Genomic DNA, 23,142 nt, shown 5'->3' on the forward strand with positions numbered 1-23,142 from the left:
TCCCTCCATGCATGGCTTTAAAAAAAAAAATATGCTTGGGACAGTTTCTTGGGAAGACAGCAATCATAAACATTTGTGCACCTGAGTTTGCGGGAGAACGGATACATGTATATGTATGACTGAGTCCCTTTGCTGTCCATCTAGAACTATCACAACATTGTTACTCAACTACATCTCAATATAAAATAAAACATTTAAAAATAAATAAATATATGTGTACCTTCCCTGGTAACCTAGCTGGTTAAGAATCCTCCTGCGATGCCAGAGACCTAGGTTCGATCACTGGGTTGGGAAGATCCACTGGAGAAGGGATAGGCTACCCACTCTAGTATTCTTGGGCTTCCCTGGTGGCTCAGCTGATAAGAATCCACCCGCAAGGAGGGAGACCTGGGTTCGATCCCTGGGTTGGGAAGATCCCCCAGCGAAGAGAATGGCTACTCACTCCAGAATTCTGGCCTGGAGAATTCCATGGACTGTATAGTCCATGGGATCGCAAAGAGTCAGACACAACTGAGTGACTTTCACTTTCAATAAAACAGCAGCAAGGTTCTTGAAGCAAAAAAATCAGGAAGCAAAAATGAACAAAACTAAAGGTAGAAGCAGATAAAGCCAAATCATTGTTGGAGATATTAACAGCCTTCTCTGAGTGATTGATTTAAAAAAAAAAAACAAACTAATTTTTTAAAAATTGGCAAGTTATAGAAAAATCTTACCAAAGTTATGAACCAACTTGACCTAGTCCACATTTATAGAACACTATACCTAACAACGGCAAGATTTGAAAATTTTCAAGTCTATCAGAAATAGAGCATAAGCTGGGCCATGAAATAAGTTTCATTAGAATATTGAAATCTTGAGTATGTTCTCTGATCACAATGGATTTAAATAACAAACCAATAACAATAAAATATGTAGGAAATCCCAAATATTCAGATAGCATATCCCTAAGTAACCCATGGGTCAAAGAACGACTCATAAGGGAGACTAGAAAATATCAAACTGAGTGATAATGAAAACACATCAAATCAAGATTTCTGGGAAGCAGCTAATGCAGTGATTGAGGGAAAGTCTTAACTCTAACTGACCGTATGGGCATGCACGTGCGCTTCAGTCGTGTCTGACTCTGCGACCCCATGGACTGTAGCCTGCCAGGCTCCTCTGTCCCTGGGATTCTCCAGGCAAGAATACTGGAGTGGGTAGCCATTTTCTTCTCCGGGGGGTCTTCCCAACGCAGGGATCGAACCCAGGTCTCCTGCATTGCAGGCAGACTCTTTACCATCTGAGCCACCAGGGAAACCCATATGGGGGGAGGGGCCGTAATTATTGACTCAAGGGTCTACCTTTAAAAGCTAGACAAAAGACGAATAAAGTAAACCCAAAATAACAGAAGAAAAACAGGAGGGATAAGAGCAAAACTCAGTGAAATGAAACACAGACAAACAACAGAGAAAATCAACAAAGCTACACGTTGATCCTCTGAAAGGATTCACAAAATGGAAAACCACAGGCTAACACTAGACCTTTTATTTTAGTATTACTTGTAGTTTTTCGTGCTGACTGTGCGTGGACTGGCCCACATGGGTAACTGGGTGCATATGGGTTACGGGGGAGGCAGAGGAGAGAGCAGGTAGCAGCGTCCGCGGTTCCTCTGTTCCAGACAAGCACACATCCCCTGCTCAGGGCCGACCCCTCTGCTTATTGCTGGATCCTTCGGATGCTCTGCACCTGGAAGGTCTGGGCGTGAGAGCCCCACTCCCGGAAGTGCTTATAGTCGCCTGAGTGGTGGTCACACTCCAGCACGTACTGAAAACCTCGGTAGCCAGGAAACTGGGAGCAGACCCAGCTGGAAGAGGGAAGCGGGCAGACCGTTACCTTCAAGAGGCACCAGCATGGCGACCAAGGCAGGGACATGGGGGACCCGGCACTGCGAGCACGCTCCAGCCACCCGGCGGTCCTGCCCAGCACGCACCCCGCTCTGCCCACCACGGACTCTTTTTGATCATGCTCTTCTGTCTGCCAGCAACACCGTTCCAGCCCTCCTTTGCCTGGTCGAGTTAATATTTATCGTCCAGGTCTCAGCCCAGTCTTCACTGCAATGGGGGCGGTCTGACTTCCTCTCCAAATTAGGCCACAGTCCCCCATGGTACCTTTGTAGCACTTGTGTAATTAGGTAATCAACAGATTATTTGTAAAAAAAATGTCAGGCTCCTCTGCCAACAGTGAGCACCTGTGTGCCCTGGTTCATTGTTATTTAGTGCCTACCACAATGCCTGGCACAGAGGGGTTCAATAAATATTTGATGAGGAAGGGAAGGGGGGAGGGAGGAGGGGGAGGGAGGAGTCTTCCTCTTTCTCCCTCCGGCCTTATTCAGGGGCACTTCCAAGGAAGAGGCTATTGTTCTTTCAATTCATTGACCCTCACATTGTTCAGGACTAGACAAGGGCTGGTGTCTCCTTCACTGAGCTTCCCCTCCCCTTTCTGTAAGAGGGAGGCAGACTGGAGATTCCCAAGAGGTCCATCCTCCTCAGGAGGTGTCCCCCGCCCTGCCCCGCCCTCTCAACCTCCTCTGTCCCTGCAGAGCACAGCCGCGATCCACTTACGCCCCCGAGTGGACGTGGAAGGAGCCCACTTCATTGCCGTCCCAGCCCATGGCCTGGAGGGAGGGGTAGTCATCACTCAGCTCTCCTTTCCTGCCCAGGAAGTTCTCCTGCTCAAAGATGGTCAGCCTCGAGTCGCGGTGGTTCTGCAGGCCCAGGGAACAGAGTCAGGGCATCAGGGTGTCAGTCAGAAACCCAGGAGCCCCAGCCGGCCCCCGCACCCCGGCTCTCGTCTCCAAACTCAGCCAGCCCTCCGCAAGGACAAAAAGGCAACAGGCACTGGAAACCTTACAAGAGGTGAAACCTTCCAGGAATTTACACAAAATAAACAAGGACAACAAGCCTAGGTGATTAAAAAAAAAAGAATCAAAAAATCAACATGACACCCAAAAACAAGGGATTAGGGGGTAAACTGGAGTGCTGCACTAGGGTTAAGAGAAGGGAGTGGAGATCTGGGTTCTAATCGTGATTCTCCACGTACCAGCTGACTGAACTTAAAAACATGCCCCACATATATACAATGGAATATTACTCAGCCATTAAAAAGAATGATGTAATGGCATTTGCAGCAACATGAATGGACCTAGAGATTGTCATACTGAGTGAAGTAAGTCAGACAGAGAAGGAGGAAATATCGTATGACGTTTCCTTATACGTGGAATCGAAAAAGAAATGATGCAAGTGAACTTAACTTACAAAACAGAAAGAGACTCACAGACTTAGAGAACAAACTTAATGGTTGCCAGAGGGGAAAGATGGGGGGATGGGATAGGTAGGGAGTTTGGGATGGCCATGTACACACTGCTATATTCAAAATGGATAACCAACAAGGTCCCACTGTATAGCACATGGAACTCGGCTCAATGTCATGTGGCAGCCTGGATGGGAGGGGAGTTTAGGGGAGAATGGATACATGGATATGTGTGGCTGAGTCCCTTCCCTGTTCACCTGAAATTATGGCAACATTGTTAAACTGGCTATACCCCAGTACAAAATAAAAAGTTAAACAGACAAAAAACCTGTCCCACAGCATTTCTGAGCCTGTTTCCGCATCTATAAAATGAAATTAACCATATATACTTTTGCAGAACTTGTAAACTAGGTAAAAGCAGGGATCACTTCTGTGAGAGTCCATGTGGGTCCCCATATGGGCGCAGTGGCTGGGCCGTCTATGGAACAAGTGAACAGCCACAAGACAGTATACTAGGTAGAGCACTATGGAAAATGACATAGGTGAGGTTAAATCACCCAGGAGGGTGAACGGGATATACTTGCAGAGTGGGTAAAGCTGGTTTCCAAGCTTTAGGTTCATTATGATTCAATTTGTATAACCAAATGATACACGTATGTAGATATATAGCTATAGATGGTATAGATACACAGATCTAGACATTGATACGGACATCAATCACTGCAGATAGAATCTGTGGGTAGCATAGAAACCAAGGAAATCTCAAGTACCGATAACAGTAGGCTTCTGTCTCAGAAGTGTGGGTATAAGTGACTTTAATTTTCTTATTCAGCCATGTTGGGTTTTTCCCTGAACTTTAGGGGATAAATACATGTGCTGTAGTTATTTAAAATTCATCAAAATTGTTTTTGAAGGAGAAAAATACATCTTTCTGAGCCTCAGTTTTTTCATCTGTAAAATGGGGGTAAAAATACTCACTTCCCCCCACACTCTGTAAACAGTAGCTAAAATATATAATCAGGAACACTGACAATGAATTAGGAATAAGAAATAGGACCCTTCTTTCTTACATCGCCCTGCCATCTCTGGTACCCAGCCTCTCCCAGCGTCCCTGAGTCATGAAAAGAGGCACACAAGGACTTCTCTGGTGGTCCAGAGGTTAAGACTCCATGCTCCCAACACAGGGGCACAGGTTCAGTCCCCGATCAGGGCACTAAGATCCCAAAGGCCACACAGCACGGCCAGAAAAAAGGAAAAGGACACAAAACGGGAAGGAGTTCCTATTACACCCAGAGTTGCGATGGGCAGAACGTCTGTGGTGGGCTCTGTCCATATGCACATGTTTCTCCCCAGAGCTGAAGTACTATGGCCCCATTTCAAGATGAATAAACTGAGGCTCAGAGAGGGGAGGGGCCACCACAGCTTGAAGCAGTGACACGAGAATCTAAACTCTGGACATCCAATTCCCAAGCCCCCACCGGAGGGGCTCAGCCCCCCACCCCCCGTCCCCAGGGGCCAGGCAGTGTCAGGACTCACGGCGCAGGCCACGGGCCGAAAGGAAGTGAGCCGCTCGGTGGGGTAGGACGTGTTGCCGCTCCACGCGTCACAGGACGGGTACTCGCCCCGCTCCAGCACATACTGCTGCCCTTGGAAGCCGGCGTGCTCAAAACCCACCCACCTGCCAACAGAGGGTAGAGGGTACAAGGGGTTAGGAGGCCTCCGACCCTGAGTTCTAGACCAGTGGTTGTCATGCAGGGGTGACTTTGCCTCCCCCCACCCCAAGGAGGCATTTAAAATGTCCGCAGGCATTTCTAGTTGTCTTGCTGGGAGTCAGGAGGAGAGAGATTTGCAACTGGCATTTGTGAGTAGAGGCTAGGGACGCTGCTAAACATCCTCCCATGCACAGGGCAGTCCCCAGCACGGAATTACCTGACCCCAAACATCCATAGTGCTGACGTGGAGAAGCCCACTGCCCCATTATGCATCCTGCAGGCAGAGGACTGGCCCCTTGCAGGTACCTGCCACCCTCGCACCTGTCCCCCCGGGCCACGTAGATGAGACTTGACCATACGCTGACTTCAGCCTTGGCCACCTCATTAATCTCTGTCTTTTTAATTTTTTCAAATTTATTTTATTTTTGGCTGCGCTGGGCCTTCACTGCTGCATGCGGGCTTTTCTCTAGTTGCAGAGGGCAGGAGCTATCTCTAGTTGTGGTGTGCAGGCTCCATATTGCGATGGTTTCTCTTGTTTTGGAGCACAGGCTCTAGGGCACAGGCTTCGGTAGTTGTGGCATGTGGGCTTAGCTACCTCAAAGCATGTGCAATCTTCCCCGACCAGGTATCGAACTCAAATCGCCTGCCTGGCAGGCAGATTCTTTACCACTGGACCACCAGGGAAGTCCTCTCTCTCTTTTTAAACAAAACATATCTCATGCTCAGAGCCTTAGTCAGGTAGCAATGCTTAACTAAACATTACTAGCATTATTTTTTACTATATTTTTAGTTACCTTCCACTTTTGGTGAGTGATATTGACTTTTGATTTGTGCCTAACAGGGACATTTCAGACCCAATACTGGATTTTGAAGGTCTGCCCCCACAGGGCTACCTCATCCAATGTGCAGACTCTGTGAATGGCGCCCCCGCCCCCAGCTACCTTTGGGCAGTGCACAACGTGTGCAACCTTACACTGCCATCCTTCATGGTCCCCAGCATCTCAGACCCATGGAGGCACACTGGTACAGTTAGAGCCTGGGAAGATAGGCCCTCGAACATCTAGAAGTCCCAGCACCCCTCTTTAGATACCTTCCTATCTCCCCAACCCCAACTCCAATCCCTCTGGACTCACGCGCCACTCAGCACTTTCAAAGATCGAACAGTCTCGAAGCCAAGCTCCATCACGCTGGGGCACTCGGCCGTGAACTCATGCCGCCGGCCCTGGAAGCCCTCCTCATCCCACACCACGATCTATGCCGGAGAGAAAAGGTGGAGACTCACATCAGAGTACTGGGCAGTGGGAGGAGTGGAGGGCGGTGAGGGGTTAGGGAGGCACCCCAGGACTCAGGGTGGGGTAGGCCAGGTAAAGCAAGGACGGCAAACTCAGATGCCTCCGGGGTCCAGGGAGGGGACGGTGAGAGCTGAGACCCCAGGTGCACAGGCTCTGCTCAGCGCCACCTATTGTTGCCACATGGTAATGCGACCAACAGTCCAATTCTCCCAAGACAACCCCTGTAACTGAACTTTTCTGTGAACTCTCCCGGTGTTCAAAGGCTGATGACAAATTCAGAGGTTTTCGGTTTTTTGTTTCCTTTTTTAACACAGAGGAAACCAAAGGAATCATGCCCAGAGACTGTGCAACATCACCAGTTTGCCTTTTCTGCCAGTAGTAGTGGTGTTAGTTGCTCAGTCGTGTCCGACTCTTTGTGACCCCAGGCACTATAGCCCTCCAGGCTCCTCTGTCCATGGGATTCTCCAGGCAAGAATCCTGGAGTGGGTTGCCATTCCCTTCTCCAGGGGATCTTCCCAACCCAGGGATCGAACCAGGGTCTCCTGCGTTGCAGGCAGACTCTTTACCATTTGAGCTACAGGGAAGACCTGTCGCTTTCTGCCAGAGAGATGGTTAAATTTGCGACCAGAAGCCCCAAGTTCAAATCAAGAACCTCTGTGCGTGACCTCGGGCAAGACCCTCTCCCTCTCGGAGCCTCGACTACATCCTCTGTGAAATGGGCCCTCATTACTGCCCCCCTCCAGGAGTGACGTGGGGATTCAATGAAGATGGGGCAGGGGTCCGCAGGACCTGGGTTTGACCTGTGCCCTCCCCCTCCCCAGACATCTCCCCCACCCCCAGTGCCTCTCCCTACCTTCCAGTGTCCCGCCGACTTGGTGCACTGCAGAGACATGCCGCTTGTTTCCTAGGCAACAGAAGAAGGTGATGAAGCTTCCACCCCGACTCTGCTCCCCTCCTTGAAGCTGAAGTCTGGTTTGAGCGGATGGGTACCCAGGTGGGGTCCAGAAGTGCCCAAGATGAAGGGCAAACTGCGATTTGGGGCTGTCTCCCTCCTCCACTTTCCAGTACCATCTCCTTTTCTTCCATCCTTTCTCTGTCTCAAAATGTATCCATTCTGGGTCCTGTTCCTCTACGCCCCACTCTGTGCTGTTTCATCTACTCACTAGGGGGAATTTTCCGTGGTTGCAGGTGGGTGGATGCTGCACCCCTGGCAAGTGCCAAGGTGCTCAGCTTGAGAGCCTCCCAAAGACAGCACCTGACCCAGAAAGGAGGTTGTAAGAGCGGAAGTTGAGGCAGCAGGATTACAGGAATCATTTGGGTTTTAAACGGCGGTCGCAGGTACTGGTCTTGAGGTCTGGAGCCTGGTTCGATGAGGATGGCATTCGGGATGACTCAGTGGTATCCCCCTAGGACTGGGGATGAGGGGCTCCCCTGCCTCCCAGGAGACTCACCCAGAGCTCAAATCCCACCCCTTCTCCAAGCCGGGGACTTACCGAGACGGACCCAGAGAACATGCCAGACCCGAGAACGGCCGAGGTCAGGCTCTTATAGGCAGGGAGGAGAGAGGGCCCCTGGGGAGACAGAGCCCTGACTCAGCAAGTGAGTGAGGGGAACAAAAGCCAGCCCTGCTTGTGGCTCCAATGGAGAGGTGTCAGCACCATTGGCCTCGGCTGGGAGGGAGAGGCCAGGGTGCCCCCCTCGGGATCAACCGCAAAGAAGGCAAGAGGAAGAAGGTCCACCCTAAGCAGCTCCACCCTAACCCAGAGGTGGACCAAGAGTCCAAAAACCTCAGCCATCCTAGCCATGTGACCTGGGGCCGGTCCTCTCCCCTATTTCTTCCTGTAAAACGGAGCAAGAATAAACTATAAAATGGTATGAGAGTATGTCACATGCCTGGCATAGGCATTCAACAAATACCTATACCTTTCCCCTCTCCCACGTCCCTTCTTCTTCGGGGGGGGGCAATCAGGGTGGGCTTCATGGCAGAGGTGGCATTGAAACTCGGTTCTGAAGGATGTGGAGGATTTACAGCGAGTGAGATGCTTTTGCTAGGCAAGAGTGCAGAGGTGGGAATCTGGCATAGTGGCCCGAAGGGGCTGATGAGTGCAGAGGGTTGCAAGCAGGACAAGTGGCTGGGCCAGGGCCTCCAGGGCCCACAGAGCTCAGAGAGGGGTCCAGCTGGCTCCGTGGGCAGAAGGAAGGCGCTGGTGGCCTAAATATGCTTTATAAACTGTGCTGCACCTGCCGAACATCCGGGGTTCGTAGAATTCACTTCGTGCACACGTCTCCCCCCAACTCCCACCCTCTGAAATTGGCCCAAGAGGGTCCTCTCACAGCATAGGGAAGAGCGTGACTGGAAACCAGATCCCTCCGAGTGAGCTGGAGAATGTGCACGTCAGCTCACGGAGATGTGAGCTGTGAAATGGCAATACTAGTGCCCTCTGGGTGGGATATAGGCAGCCCTATCAAAGGCACAACTTTGACATCAGGTTGCCAGGAAGGTTAAAGGCCAAGAATGCAGCCTCCATAGCCAGACGGCCCAGGTTTACGTCCCACTCTTGGTGGCTGGGTAAGCTTGAGCCTGTTACTTCATCTCTCTGAGCCTCAGTTTCCTCATATGTAAAATGGGTATATAGGTAGATTGGGTTCAGCCTAAAAGATGCGGTATCGTGAGGGTAAATGTGAATTACACACGAACAGCATCGCTGTTCTGGAACGGCTCCTGGAACCTGACATTCATCAGGGTAAGCTTGAGCCTGTTACTTCATCTCTCTGAGCCTCAGTTTCCTCATATGTAAAATGGGTATATAGGTAGATTGGGTTCAGCCTAAAAGATGCGGTATCATGAGGGTAAATGTGAATTACACACGAACAGCATCGCTGTTCTGGAACGGCTCCTGGAACCTGACATTCATCATGTGTCTCCATCGTCACTGGCATCATTGCAGCTAATTAAAAATAAATTACTATTGACACATCTGCACTTCCATGTTTATTGCAGCATTATGCACAATAGTCAGGATGTGAAAATAATCTAATTATCCATCAATAGTGGATAACTGAAATAATCTAATTATCCATCAACTCTTTATCCAATGAATGGATAAAGATGTGATATGTAGATACAATGGAATATTATTCAGCCTTGAGAAAGGAAACCCTGCCGTTCGTGACAACAGAGATAGACCCCCAAAGGCGTTATGCTAAGTGAAATAAATCAGAGAAAGACAAATACTGTATGATCTCACTTACATATGGAACCTTAAAAAGACAAAATCAGAGGAGTGGAGAGTAAGATGGAGAGTACTGGGAGCTGGGAGGTGGAAGAAACAGGGAGATGATGCTCACAGGTTATAAACTTCCGGTTATAAGGTTAACGAGTTTGGGGACCTAATGGACAGCATGGTGATTATAGCTAATAGTGTAACGTATACTCTAATGCTGCTTAGGGAACAGATGTTACGTGTTCTCCCCACAAGAACATAAACAGTAACTGTGTGACAGAAGGGAGGTGGCAATCACTTTTCAATTTGTAAATGTATCAAATCAACATACGGCACACCTTTACCCTCTGTTGGTTGCCAGTTATATTTCAGTAAAGCTGGGGGAAATGATTCCTCTTAAATGCTTATTAAATACTTAATGATTACTCTTAATTACTTGAAAATACTTGTATGAAAGCAACAGGGCATGAGTTTTAAGAGCTTGGATTCAGGAGTTCAAAACATGTGACTTCCAATTCCATTTTACAGATGAGGAAATGGGCTGAGAGAGGGCAAAGGAAGTTGCTCCGGTTTCCTCGTCTGCAAAAAGGCTCAATCCCAGCACCCCCACCAAAATAAAGAGGATGACAGGAACCATGTAAGACAGATGCTCAGAGTGGAGCCACTCAGCATGGTGGGGGGAGGGGGGCATGAGAGGGGCACCCCCATACCTCCGCCCCTACCATTTGGCTGACCGCCCGTTGCCATGGGGGACACGGAACTGCCCCAGACGTCTTGGCCTTGAAACCCAGACCTGTGGGTGGCCCCCACCGCAGGCATCTTGGCCCCCGTTCCAGTGGTTGCTCTGTCCTGCGGTTGCTGCCCCCCCCAACCAAGGCCTTGGCCCAGGATGAAAGGCTGGGGGGAGGCTGGGAAGTGAGGGGGTGCGAGGTGGGGTGTGAGCAGATGGCAGAGCTGCCCCTGGGTCATGCCGATCGCAAGGCAGAGCTGGGCTCCATGGGGCTTCGGGGACCCTGGACCCCCACAGAAGGAACAAGAGCCTAAGGAGAATCCCGTTCCCCCCTCCCCATCACCACCGCGAAAGGCCGGGGAGGCAGACTGCAGGCCAGCGTGGCCCAGCAGCACCCCGGGGCCCCCAGCCCTGGCTAGATGGTCAGCTCATCTTGTGTGGCCATGTGAAACCCATGGTTCCCCCCGGGCCTCGGTTTCTCCAAGTATGAAGTGAGGGGATTGGATGAGGAGATTTCTGGCATCCGTTCCCTTGTTCCAACTCTTTAGTGCTCTATTTGACATCTGTCTCTGTCTGTCTGTCCGTCTCTGTCGCCATCACCGTTCCCTCTCCCCATCCGTATTTCTGTCTCCATCATCCCTCTTTCTCTGTCACTCTCCACTTCTCCCAATCTGAGTCCCTGTTCTCTCTCCCAACTGCTTTCCCTGGCTCCCCCTGCACCCAGACCATTCCTGGCTCTGACCTCTCTGTGCCTTAGTTTTGCTCATCTGCCAAATGGGTATAATGAAAGTACCCGATAAAGTGGATTGTCCTGGGGACTGACCCAGATGGCAGGGGTAATGGAGTGCTACCCCTTGTCCCCTGCCTTCCTGTGCAGCAAACCCACAGGGACACCTGAGCCACTTGTAACTGCAGACACAGAGTCCCCAAGGGGTAGACTTTCCTAAGGCCACGCGGTGCAGAGTGGCTGAGCCTGGATTCAAACCCAAGTCTCCAACTGACCTTCTGGAGGCTCCCCCTTTCCCTGGATTGGCAGCTAGTAGGAACCCCATCACAAGCCCATCCCCAGCGGGGGTTTGTGAAAGTGGCTTCGGGGCAGGGGCCCAGCAGGGGCCCAGCAGAGGCAAGGCCATGTGGCTGCTGGCCAGGGTTTCTGCTGTGCGTGCCGGGCTCACAATGGAAAGTGCTGCCCTCCGCAGGAACCCAGCAGGGTCAGGGCTCCGAGGCCCCCCCGACTCTCTGCCCGGGGTCTGCTGAGCCAGCTGACGCTTTGTGCCACAGAAGACAGGATCTGGTGTCTGCCAGACTATAAAATGGGGGGTCGGCCCCTGGTCACCCACTGCACCAAGCCTGCCCGCCTGCCTGTCCTCCAGCAGGAAATAGCAGGGCCCCAGGTAAGAGTGGACCCACCCTCGGCTAAGAGCCCCAGGGGAGGGGAGGGGAGGGCGACAGGGAGACAGAGAGCAGGGATAGAAGAGAGTCAGAGAGATGGGGGTAATCAGGAGACAGGTGAGTAGAGAGAGAGGAGGCAGAGAGAGAGGAAGAGAGGGAGGAAAGAAGAGAAAGAGAAGAAAGACAGAGACCAGATAGATGCAGAGGTTTAAACAGGACAAGACACTGGGGGAAAGACAAGCAGAAAGAGAGACAGAAGGGTAGGCACTGAGAGCGAGAAAATGGGAATAAACAGGAAAACAGTGAGAGGGAGGGGGAGGGGAGGAGGAAGGGAGCGATGGATAGAGATAGGGACTGGGGGTCGGGGTGGGGCAGGGGCTATGGAAAGCAAGAGCACCTCTCCAGGGAGGAAGGAACCCAGTGCCAGCCCAGGGGACTGTTGATTCAGAGCCTGACTTTGGGGGCGGGGCGGGAGGGGGGGTGAGGTGGAAGGGGGTGGGGTAAGCAAGAGCCTGGAAGCCACAGATGTGGCCCAGCTGTCTGGCCTCCCTACAGCCGGGCAGAGCACCCCAGAGTCATGACAGTCTTTCTCAAGAGGCAGCCCAGGTAAGGGTCTGCTTGCCCCCAGCTAGCTCTTTCACAGAAAGTGTTCAGGAAGCTGTGGCCAGGGACTCTTGATCTGTGCTGGTGGGTGGGGGTGGGAGAGGTCCTGGAGTCCCTGGGAACGGTCTCCAAAGTTAAAGGGGGCACTTTCCCCCCCGGGGACAAAGACAAGGCGTTCTTCAAATACTCAAGGCGCCCATGATCCCAAAGTAAGGAGGAACCACTGGAACTGACCAAAGGTCTCTCCACCCAACGCCTACACAGCCACAGCCCTTCTTTTAGAACCCTGCCAGGCGTCTCCTGAGCCTCCTGTGTCAGGAGCCTCCCGCAGCCCAGGCCTGTGTCTGCACCCACACACCCGTTCCCAGGCAAAGCCAGAGGCACAGTTTCACAAAAAGGAGAGGAAGAAGCATTCGTGCAATCTCTAGACATATGTTAAGTGAGCATCTCCTATGTGCCAGGTGCTGAGCCAGGCACTGAGGACAGAGGATGAGTCAATCAGAATAAGTAGGTGGCAAAGCCTTGGTGGCTCAGACGGTAAAGCGTCTGCCTGCAATGCGGGAGACCCGGGTTCGATCCCTGGGTCAGAAAGATCCCCTGGCAAAGGAAATGGCAACCCACTCCAGTACTCTTGCCTGGAAAATTCCATGGACAGAGGAGCTTGGTGGGCTACAGTCCACGGGGTCGCAAAAAGTCGGACACGACTGAGCAAATTCACTCAAAGCCCAGTCGCTGGGTTTATCTGCTGGCATTGAAACTGGAGTCCCACCAGTTAGCAGCTGTGTGGCCTCAGGCAGGCCCCGTCCCCTCTCTGAGCCTGATTGCTGCGAGGAGATACGAGGTTATCCTGAGGGAAGGATGCATTCATTCATGAGCCTCATATCTCTCCGGCTTCCCCAAGTGGGACATTCTCGTTATGAATCTGCTGGGGCTCATCGAAGCTGCCCTGAGCCAAGAGGCGTGCTAAGTGAGGACAGCGTGAGAAGTGACTCCGGGGGGCAGAGAGGAAGGACACGGCAGCCAGAGGGCTGCAGGCAGCTAGGAGGAATGAGGGGGTCCCCCCAGACGGGAAATCCTTGAAGGCCGAAGAGGAGATGGGGGCAGACAGCTTTCCAGGCTTCCGTTTTAGCAGGAGAACGAGAGATGAGTCTGGAGAAGCCTGAGCATACGTGCGGATGGGGGACGAGAAGCAAGGAGGCAGCCTGGGGGTTGCCGTGCCTCTCTGAACCCGGGCCGAAGGGTTCTCTTGACAAAACTTCCGCAGGCGGGAACCATGTCTCAGCCCGCGGCCAAGGCCTCGGCCACCGCCGCCGTGAACCCAGGGCCCGACGGGAAGGGGAAGGCGGCCCCGCCCCCAGGCCCCGCCCCGGGCTCCGGCCCCGCCCCGGCCCCCGCCCAGCCGGCGCCCGCGGCCAAAGGGGACCAGCCTACCGGCAGCTACAAGGTGAGCACGGGCCAGGGGGCGGGGCGGCAGGGCTCCACCCCCGCGCCTCCGCTCCCTCCGCCCCGACCCCTCCCCTCCCCTCCCCCTGCCTCCCCCTCTCCACCGGCCCCCTCCCCCCGCGTCCCCGCCAGGATGCCCAACAGGCTTGCACCTGCTTTCGAGTTTGTCGAAAGCAAGAAACAGAAGGAAAGAAAGCGGGCTGGCTTAGTTAGCATCAGGAAACAGCTGTCCCAGAAGGTCCTCTCGGGCAGAAGGCCGCCCTCAGCTTCTCCTGAAAAGTGTTTCCAAGCGGTCGGTCAAGCTGAAAGGGCTCCCAGAGAGCAAGGCATCCGGTCCCCTGGGACCGGGTTGGGTTGCAACAGCGGGTATTCAGCACTGGGTCATGACACGCTGTCAGGCGGTCCACCCCCCCGGCCAGCTTTTATTTATGCGGTCCCTTATTTAATGGTTTAATTTCAATCTGATTTTTCATGAATACAACACGCATCTGCAAACCCGCTATGTACACGAAAAGGCAGGACTTGGTAAACAGCCTCTATCTAACTTCAAAGTGTCCCTTCCCCGCCCCTCCACTCCTCCTACGCGCCCCCCCACCTCCCTCCTCCCCTGGGCGAGGGAACTGCCATCCTCACCCCACCGCCTCAACCTGCTTGCTTACTGTTTTATGTACTTTGATGCATTATTCTTTGAAAAGTGTATATTTATACTTCATTTGTTTTTAACTTACTGAAATGTACTGTATGTAACCGTTCCGGGGTTTTCGTTTTTCTTTGTACTTCCTATGAGATTTCTAACAGCCACTGACACTGTCGCGCATTGCTGTGGGTCATTTATTGTGGCTGCTGTGTAATATTTCAGAGCGTGTCCATCACTCCTGACGATCGGGGGGTGGGGCGGTGGGGGGTGCTAGCTTTGCTGTCATAAACAATGTGGTCAGGGCGTTCTTAGCCATGTCACCTGCAGGAGCTTCTCTTGGGCGTATAAGTGTAGGAGTGGAAGGGCTGGGTCATGGGTATGTTGAACCTCTCTCCCTTTTACAGCTGGGGAAACTGGGGCTTGGAGAAGGCACACGCTTGCCTTGGTTCAAGCGAATGGCAACGTTTTCCCGGCTTGGGTCCACGAGCAGACAAAACCCAAAATTGGATGCTTAGTGAGAGGAGGGTATTAGCCCAGGTAGACACAGGGGCCCCTGCTTCTGGCCTCCCTTGTGGTTTGATGGGTAGACTTATGAATGTTTCTTGAGCACCAGCTCTGTGGCAGAGGCTGGGGCTGGGAGATACAGAAATAGACCCACCCCATTGGTCTTTGGAAGGGGTGAGTGAAAGGGGAGAGGGGTACCTAGAGACCCAGAAGCAAACCAGCAGTGACTGTGTGTGTGTTACTTGTGCTGCTGATGGGATGAGCACAGTGGGGGTGTGGGGGGGGGCACACGACCAAGCTCACTCAGGGAAAGGGTATCAGGGAGGGCTTCCTGGAGGAGGTGACGTCTGAGCCTAGAACAGGACAGGGGACATGAGCTCCAGGATTGGGGTGTGTGGTGGAGAGAGCATTCCAGGCAAAAGGAACAGCACAGATAAAGGCCTGGAAGGAATATCCATCAGTTCCTAAAGAGGGCACAGATATTAAGTTCAGAAGTGGAGGGAAGGCAGGACAGGGTCGTTTCACAGATCTTGGCTCCCAGCAAGCTCTCGGGTGATCTGGGCACGGCCTGCTCTTCAGTACATGGGTACTTAATGCATATTTGCCCTGGAGCCTCTCCGCTTTGGAGGTACTCCCCCCTCACTCTGTTCCCTGGGCACGGGGGCCTCTCTCCTACAGCTGGTGGTCTTTGAGCAGGAGAACTTCCAGGGCCGACGGGTGGACTTCTCCGGAGAGTGCTTGAACCTGGGAGACCGTGGCTTCGAACGAGTGCGCAGCCTCATTGTCGTCTCCGGACCGTGAGTGTTTGGGTGGGGGAGGGGCACTCCCATAGCCATAGTAAAATAGTAATACCAAAACAACCATAGCTGCTCTTTACTGCCTTCCCCTGTGCTAGCAGAAACGCACACAGTCATCCCTCAGTACCCTCTCCATGGGCTGGTTCCAGGACCCGCATCAGATACCGAAATCCGCCGATGCTCAGGTCCCTGGTATAAGATGGCATAGTCCAGCCTGACCTCTGTATTCACAGATGCAGGACCCTCCATACTGGGGCCAACTGTGTATTATTTCTAGGGCTTGTTTCAAAGCCAAGAGGGAGGAAAGGGAGGTATGGTTCTCCTTCCCATTTTACAGATGAGGAAACTGAGGCTCAGAGAGGTGATCTGATAAGCATAAGGTCACAGTGACAATAAGGCATGATTCTAGGCTCCAGAGAAATGTTGTTTCTGCTGCAGAAGGAGCCCCCTGCCCATCACTGATGGCAGGAGGAGGGCAAAGGGCCAGGAGTCCATTAGCTGTCCCCTCTCTGGGCAGCAAGTAGCCTTTAGGATAGTAATGAGCTTCTGTTGAGTACCATTAGGTGCCAGGCACCAACTGAGGACTTTACCTAGATGATCCTACAGTGCTGTGTGGGGGAGGGGTGATTCTTATTCCCATTCGATGGATGGGGAAACCGAGGCTCAAAGGGTGAGTGGCAGAGCCTGGGTTCAACTTAGGTTGATGAGTTTCACTCACAGTGCTTATATCATCCTGCTCCACAGGCTGCCCCTGACTCTCTGGGCCTAAGGCAGGAATAATTGTCCCTTAGACATAGTGGTTGTGCCAACTTCAACTCCTGTGGACTATGATCAGGGCACAGGGCCAACCACTGGACAAGACCCACAGGGCCCGTTTGCCTCATCTCTCCAGCCAAAAAGCCCCCAAGGGGTGTGATCAGCCTGTACGCCTAGCATCCTCGGGCTCTGGGTGGTACAGAGGGCAGAGATAGGCTTTGAGGTCAGACAGGCTTGGGTGTGAGTCCCAACTCCCCTGTTTACCTTGTTCCATGTCTGAGCCTCAGTTTCCTCATCTCTGAAATGGGCCCCACTCCCTTCCACTAGATTATTCTCAAGTCTGAAGGCAATAATGCATCATGGAACTGGCATTCTGTGGGTGCCCAGACATTAGCTGGTGGTAACGAGGATTACTGATGCTCCCTGATGCTCTGTATGTTTAGCCAAGTTACCATGGGCCAAGGTAGGCTGGTAACCTCAGCCCCACCCTCAGACTCAAAGCCCAGCTGAGAAGAGAAGCTGCCGGATGTGGCCAGTTTGGGTTTTCAGGCTTCTTTCATTATCAGTGACGCAAACCCAGAGTATTTCTCCTCCAACGAAGATGCAGCTGGTCTTTGGTGTGTGCTCTGGGACTGTGCCTAGTGGGAGAGATAAAGTCCTGTGTCCCAGGGCCCCGGGCCTGTGTCAGGACCAGCAGGGCCCTGGGAGAAACAGTGGTGGAGAGAGCAGTGGAGGGGATGGGGTGAGCAGGGGGAGGGGAGGAGAGGTGTGCCCTCACACAGGTGGGAGGGGAGGCAAGCCAGCCTGAAGCCTAGGAGGCCTCAGCGGACACCTGCCATCACTGCCATGTGACTTTAAACCAGTGACTTAACCCCTCTGAGCCTCAGTTTCCCAGTTTCTGTGAACTGAGATTCCTGCCTTTCCTCTCTCCTTGCTCATCTGAGCCATAGGAGATGAGAAAAAGCACTAACATAAATATTGACAACTCCTTACTCATATGCCAGGTCCTCACCGGGCACTATGACTCCTGAACAAGACAGTTTTAGGAGAGGGTGTCAGGGTGGCAAGACCACATCAGTGTCTGTCTTTCCAAAAGCTCAGATCTCCGGCTTCCCTTCCTCTTTAATCATGAACAATCTTGCTGGTTGTGTTTTCCCTTTAGACCCTCATCACCTCCTGACAAGGTAGATGCAATCCTTTCTTCTCCTTGATGGAGGCTTAATGAGCTAAAGTGACTTGCCCAAAGTCACACAGAAAATAAATGGCTAAACTGGGATTAGAACTGGGGTCTGTCTGTTTCCAAAGTCTACCCTCTTAACTCCTGCATGGTACCATCTTCCAAGGCTCCCTCTCCATCCACCCACTCATCCGTCTATAGATCAGCTCATCCATCCATCTGCACGTTCATTCTTCATCCATTTATTTATCCCTCTATTTAGCACTCCCTCCATCTATCCATTCTCCATCATGCATCCAGCCAGCCATCAATGCACTCCTCCATAGATCCATAGATCAAGCCATCTACCCGGCCACCTACCTGTCCATCCACCCATCTGCCCATTCGTTCAACCATCAGTTCCTCCATCCATCCATCCATCTGCCCATCCTTTGCTCATATGTGCCAGCCTCTGTGGGGCTGAGGCAGGTTCGCCTCTATTCTGGAAGAATAAATCTGCATCATCACTTCTGTCACTCTGCTTTGTGGGTTGGTGCCTTCCTCAGACGAGACCTGAGGCTCCTTGGACACATTCTGTTTCAGTCCTTGTAGTAGCCTCCCCCCTCCCCTATCTTCCCCCTCTCATTCTGGGTAGAGGAAGGTCCCAGCCCCCAGCAGGGAGATGAGACTAATGTCAGCATCCCCCAGCCCTCTCTTGTTCCCTGAGAACTCCGGAATGCAGAGAGGAAAGTTTAAGGGGCTCCTTAGTCACAGCCTTCTCATCTACTAAATGGGCATCATCTTATCTCCCCCAGAATCCCTGGTCCTTTTAACAACAAGCTCACTTCCCATCCTCAGTCAGGCTGCACTGAGAAAGCCCCCATGTGATGTCAAGCTTGTAATTAGTCCTTTTAGAGAACTGAACACCTGCATATGCACAATCACATTTAATTCTCATAGGTATCTGAAAGTTAAATATTACTCTCATTTCCCCTTCCACTGCCCCAGTACTGATTACTGTATTCTGTATGCTATGCCAGTCTCTATCAAACATGATTCAAGCAGCTGTATCAATTTTTCCCTACCCCCATACCTCCAGGAATATTATTTGTTTAATATACTTATTTGATTTTTTAAAAATAATGTCTGTTTATTTGGCTGCCCCGGGTCTTAGTTGTTGCACGTGGAATCTATTGGCTGTGGCATGCAAGCTCTTAGTTTTGGCATGTGCGATCTAGTTCCCTGGCCAAGGATCAAACCTGGGCCCCCTGCATTGGAAGCATGGAGTCTTAGCCACTGGACCACCAGGGAAGTCCCTACTTCATTTTAAAATGACCTTTTTTTGACACAAATAAATATATATCAAAAGAACCTTTGCATCACTTTTACAAATGGAAAGATAGTATCACCTGCTGTAAGTAAAAGGTATCTGTAGAAAAGATTCCTACAGAGAACACAGTATAATAGCCTGCTCAAGGCTCTGGGCTGGTGGCCTGTTCTTCCTTTGCTACAAAGATAAATTGTTGTTGTTCAGTCGCTAAGTCCTGTCCCACTCTTTGCGACTCCATGGACTGCAGCACGCCAGGATCCTCTGTCCTTCACTGTCTTCTGGAGTTGGCTCACATTCCTGTCCATTGAGTCAGTGATGCTATCTAACCATCTCATCCTCTTACTGCCCTCTTCTCCTCCTGCCCTCAGTCTTTCCCAGCCTTAGGGTCTTTTCCAGTGAGTCAACTCTTTGCATCTGGTGGCCAAAGTATTGGAGCTTCAGCTTCAGCACCAGTCCTTTCAATGAGTATTCAGGGTTGATTTCCTTTAGGATGGACTGGTTGGATCTCCTTGCAGTCCAAGGGACTCTCAAGAGTCTTTGAGGTTTTAAAAAATGTCTCCTGTTATTTCCCCCAAATCCTCATAGTGCTAAAATTATGTGTAAATCCTACATCTGGGGAGATATTTGGCTTCTGTAATTATACACATCGTCTCATTTAATCCTGCACCAACTTCAAGAAAATAGGCAAATTAGATGAGAAAACCGAGGTTCAGAGAAGTTAAGCGTCTTGCCCATAGTCTCCGAGCCAGTAAGTGACATAGCCTGGCATCAACCCCTCCCCGCCTCCAGCCTTGGGGCTTCCTTGCAAGGTGAAGATGGGAAGGCAAGTGGGGGGAGGGTGTTCTGCCCATGATGGCTTCTCCTCTCTGCCTTCGCCCCTCCTGACTCTCCTCACCCTGCCCACCTCTCTCCCCGTCCAGCTGGGTCGCCTTTGAGCAGTCCAACTTCCGGGGGGAGATGTTCGTCCTGGAGAAAGGCGAGTACCCGCGCTGGGACACGTGGTCCAGCAGCTACCGCAGTGACCGGCTCATGTCCTTCCGGCCCGTCAGGATGGTGAGTGGCCCCTGGACTGGGCTCGGGGCTGGGGGGTGGGGGGGCAGATTCTGGGGCAGGGCAGGAGCAAGCCCGAGGTGTGACGGCCAGGAAAGCCGAGGCATCAGATGAGCAGGAGAAATGAAGAAGGAGTGCTGGGCAGTGACCTCTGAGCTGTCCAAGGGCGATGGGTCTATGCTGGTCAATTCACAAGGCACCCGTGATACACTGCCAGGAGCCCAGGGCACATGGAGCCCGGTTTTGTTTTTAAATGTAGTTTCATTTCTTTCTTTCTGGCCGTGCTGGGTTTCCATTGGCCCGCAGGCTTTTCTCTGGTTGCAGAGAGCGGGGACTGCTCTTCCTTACAGCGCACGAGCTGCTCTCTAGTTGCGGTGGCTTCTCCCGTTGTGGAGCGCAGGCTCCAGGGGACACAGGCTTCAGTACTTGCAGCTCCCGGGTCTAGAGCACAGGCTCAGCAGCTGTGGGGCTCAGGCTCAGCCACTCCTGGGCACGTGGGATCTCCCAGGTCAGGGATGGAGCCCGTGTCTCCTGCATTGACAGGCAGACTGTCACTGATCCACCCGGGAAGCCCCTGGAACCCAGTTTTTTCCTTCTTCGCTGCTATCAAGAGTGTGATTGAACCTGCCAGTTGTTGTCTTCCTTGATTGTGTTTGTAGAGTGTTTCTAATTCCTGACTACACATTAGAGCCTCCTGGGGAGCTTTGAAAAATCTCAAAGTCCACCCAAAACGTCAGACATGTAGGTTGAAGCTTACATGATGGCTGCAAAGAGGGATATTGCAGAAAGGCACGGAGAACTCCCTGACAATAAGACTATATACTGAATTAGCCCATTTGTAATGTTTAACTCAGGTAAGTAGCGTAACTTCCAGAAGATTCAAAAATGAAATAGGTTGGAGTTATCCCCAAGCCATTCACAGGTTTTTTTTCAGAATTATGTTGATGGCGATTCATTAACCAGCCACGTCTTCACTCACCAAGGTCAGATTCTGATGGTACCAACTTCTGCTTTCCGCGGTGGGGATTTTCGTAGAGTTTTCGTGCACGTCCATTTGAGACTAGCAGTTGCCCACAGCCAGTTGTTTGGCCTCACCAGATCTATCTCAATGGGTTATCCAATCTGATCATGTTCTCAGAATCTGAGGCTGAATTATCAGCCTTAACAATGGACTCTTTGCGAGAATTCATAGATTCTTCTCTCAATCAATGGTCCTTATAAGGCAGTCTGGGTCAACAGACAGTTGTTTGATACAGCAATCAGCTGGGCCGCTTCCAGTAGCTTCTAGAGCTTTGCTGTATCCAATATAGTAGCCACATGTGGCTCTTAAACACTAGAATCTTGGCTAGGCCAAATGGAGATGTGTAACATACACAGCAGGCTTTGAATACATAGCAAAAAAGAAAAATAAGAATGTAAAATACCTCATTAGGGACTCCCCTGGTGACCCAGTGGTTAAGACTTTGTACATCCAACACAGGGACGCCGGTTCAATCCCTGGTCTGGGAACTAAGATCCCACGTGCCACATGGCACAGCCAAAAATTGTTTTTAAAAGACCTCGTTAATATTGCTGTGTTGTCTGCCTATTGAAATTAGCATAATTTAGACATATTTGCTTAAATAAAATATGTTATTGGAAAAAAATCCCAATGCCGGGAACTCACCCCAGACCAATTGAATCCAGATCTCCGGGGCTCATTCACAGGCACTGGTTTCTTTCCATGCCTCTGAGGTCTCTGGGTAGCCAGGACTAAGAGCCACTGGTCTAGTCCCTCCCCTGTAGCCCTGCCACTGTCCTGGGTGGCCCATTTTCTCTCTTACGTCCAACTTTCTCCCAGCTGGGTCCCCTGGCTCCTTTCCAGCCCTCTCTCCTGGGATGTTAGAGTGATCTCTGTCTTGAGCATCTCCCACATGCAGTCATTCATTCCACCACAGACATGTGGACGTGTTTCTGCCAGGCTCTGTCGTAGGCTCTGGTTACGCAAGTGTGCTTGCCACAGGCAAGGTCCTTGCCCCCGTGAGAGGCAGAAAACCTGATCACAGATAATCCACCTGTAATGGCAAACAGCCGTGGTGCGTGCTGCGCGGAGGCCATGCAGGGCGTGCTCAGAGAGGGGAAGAGGAAACCGGGCCTCTGGTGTTGGGGAAGGGGGCTTGGGAGTGGTCGGGGGTGATCCGGGGAGAGAGCTCCCAAAGGATGGGGACCGAGTCGGCCGTGGGCACAGCCTTCCGGGGGACAGTGGGGGCAGAGTTCCTGGAGTGAAGGTGGGCTGGGTAGAACAAGGAGCTAGAAAGCAGGACTGGTGTGGCTGCAGCAGAGGCGGGAGGATGGGAGCAGCGACACGCTTCTCTGGAGGGTTCTGCCCCTGGCTGGCCGTGTGCCGCCGGTCAAGAAGCTTAAGTTCTCTGAGCCTCTGCACCCCTGATCAGCATAATAAAAATACTGAGTAAATCTGTCTGGAGCACTTGGTGTATGCCAGGCATCATGCTAAGTGCTCTATGTGGATTAGCTCTGTGAAGTGGAAGCTGAAATCCTTACATTTCCGGATGAGAAGGCACTTCGAGGCTGGATGTTGACAATCCTGGATCAGTCCCGTGATGGCCTGAGCAGGCTCAGCTCTCTCTCTCCACGCCCAGGAGGCCCCATTCACCCCTGACCCCATCTCTCCTTCCCCAGGACGCCCAGGAGCACAAGCTCTGCCTGTTCGAAGGGGCCAACTTCAAGGGCAACACCATGGAGGTCCAGGAGGACGACGTGCCCAGCCTCTGGGTCTACGGCTTCTGTGACCGCGTGGGCAGCGTGAGGGTCTACAGCGGAACGTAAGCCCCGCTCCTGCGGGCCCTCATCCCCTCTTCATTTCAAGCTCAGGCAGACTGGGAGGGCACCCCTCCCCAACCCCCAGCCCCGGACAGGATGTGACATCAGATGTGCAGGAAAGGCCAGAGGCCTGGATTCTGCCAAGAGAGTGTCATCGCCCTAGGGGGCAGGGGTGGAGTCATGTGTTGATGAATTACATGTTGGTGTAAACAACGCTAGCAATTGTCCTAAGAAGTGGGAAGATGGAGCGAGTAGGAGCTTCTAGCCCCGTGTTTGGGTTGGAGAAATAGTGAAGCGAGGAGGAGCAGAGTGGATGTGAGTAGACCAGTCTGGGTGGGTTGAGGAAACGGAAATATCCAGGGAGATCGGAGCCTCTGGGGACATGAGCAGAATGACATCTGAGAGGTG

General features: G+C 52.0%; 2 protein-coding genes across 10 annotated transcripts in view; one reads left to right on the forward strand and one right to left on the reverse strand.

Moving 5' to 3' along the window:
* The window catches only part of CRYBB1 (crystallin beta B1), a 73,658-nt gene that overhangs the window by 48,754 nt on the left and 1,762 nt on the right, over positions 1 to 23,142 (forward strand). For 2 of the 8 annotated variants that reach the window (XR_014069052.1, XM_081542855.1), the window contains exons 2-7: positions 10,045 to 10,153; positions 11,446 to 11,640; positions 13,506 to 13,685; positions 15,504 to 15,622; positions 19,785 to 19,917; positions 22,594 to 22,736. Coding sequence is in view for 7 of the 8 variants with exons in the window: in XM_081542855.1 (XP_081398981.1) it covers positions 11,560 to 11,640; positions 13,506 to 13,685; positions 15,504 to 15,622; positions 19,785 to 19,917; positions 22,594 to 22,736 (656 nt within the window). In the remaining variant the exon portion in view is untranslated. Of the gene's footprint in view, positions 1 to 10,044; positions 10,154 to 11,445; positions 11,641 to 12,129; positions 12,245 to 13,370; positions 14,210 to 14,727; positions 14,859 to 15,503; positions 15,623 to 19,784; positions 19,918 to 22,593; positions 22,737 to 23,142 lie in introns of those variants that run through there. The other 6 variants (XM_081542856.1, XM_081542854.1, XM_081542857.1 and 3 more) reach the window with 6 other exon arrangements.
* CRYBA4 (crystallin beta A4) lies at positions 1,512 to 13,561 on the reverse strand. 2 transcript variants are annotated; one of them, XM_081542861.1, is made up of 6 exons: positions 12,877 to 13,561; positions 7,146 to 7,196; positions 6,134 to 6,252; positions 4,825 to 4,966; positions 2,601 to 2,743; positions 1,512 to 1,843 (listed from the first exon to the last, which is right to left on the reverse strand). In XM_081542861.1, exons 1-6 carry the CDS (start codon positions 12,991 to 12,993, stop codon positions 1,696 to 1,698), a joined length of 720 nt encoding a protein of 239 aa, XP_081398987.1. In that variant the 5' UTR covers positions 12,994 to 13,561; the 3' UTR covers positions 1,512 to 1,695. The 2 variants fall into 2 exon arrangements, with proteins under 2 accessions (XP_081398987.1, XP_081398988.1); XM_081542862.1 differs by lacking the exon at positions 12,877 to 13,561 and adding an exon at positions 7,786 to 7,806.

Source organism: Giraffa tippelskirchi, chromosome 11 (genome assembly GCF_054371585.1).
Source record: "Giraffa tippelskirchi isolate mGirTip1 chromosome 11, T2T-mGirTip1v1.2.pri, whole genome shotgun sequence".
Classification (NCBI taxonomy): domain Eukaryota; kingdom Metazoa; phylum Chordata; class Mammalia; order Artiodactyla; family Giraffidae; genus Giraffa; species Giraffa tippelskirchi.

Coding starts and splice junctions, on each gene's coding strand:
- CRYBA4 (XM_081542861.1), bottom strand. CDS start 12,993: ATGCCAGCAGATAAACCCAGCGACTGGGCTTTGAGTGAATTTGCTCAG. Junction 4,967..6,133: donor TTGAAAGTGCTGAGTGGCGC/GTGAGTCCAGAG, acceptor CTCTGTTGGCAG/GTGGGTGGGTTTTGAGCACG. Junction 1,844..2,600: donor TTCCACGTCCACTCGGGGGC/GTAAGTGGATCG, acceptor TCCCTCTTCCAG/CTGGGTCTGCTCCCAGTTTC.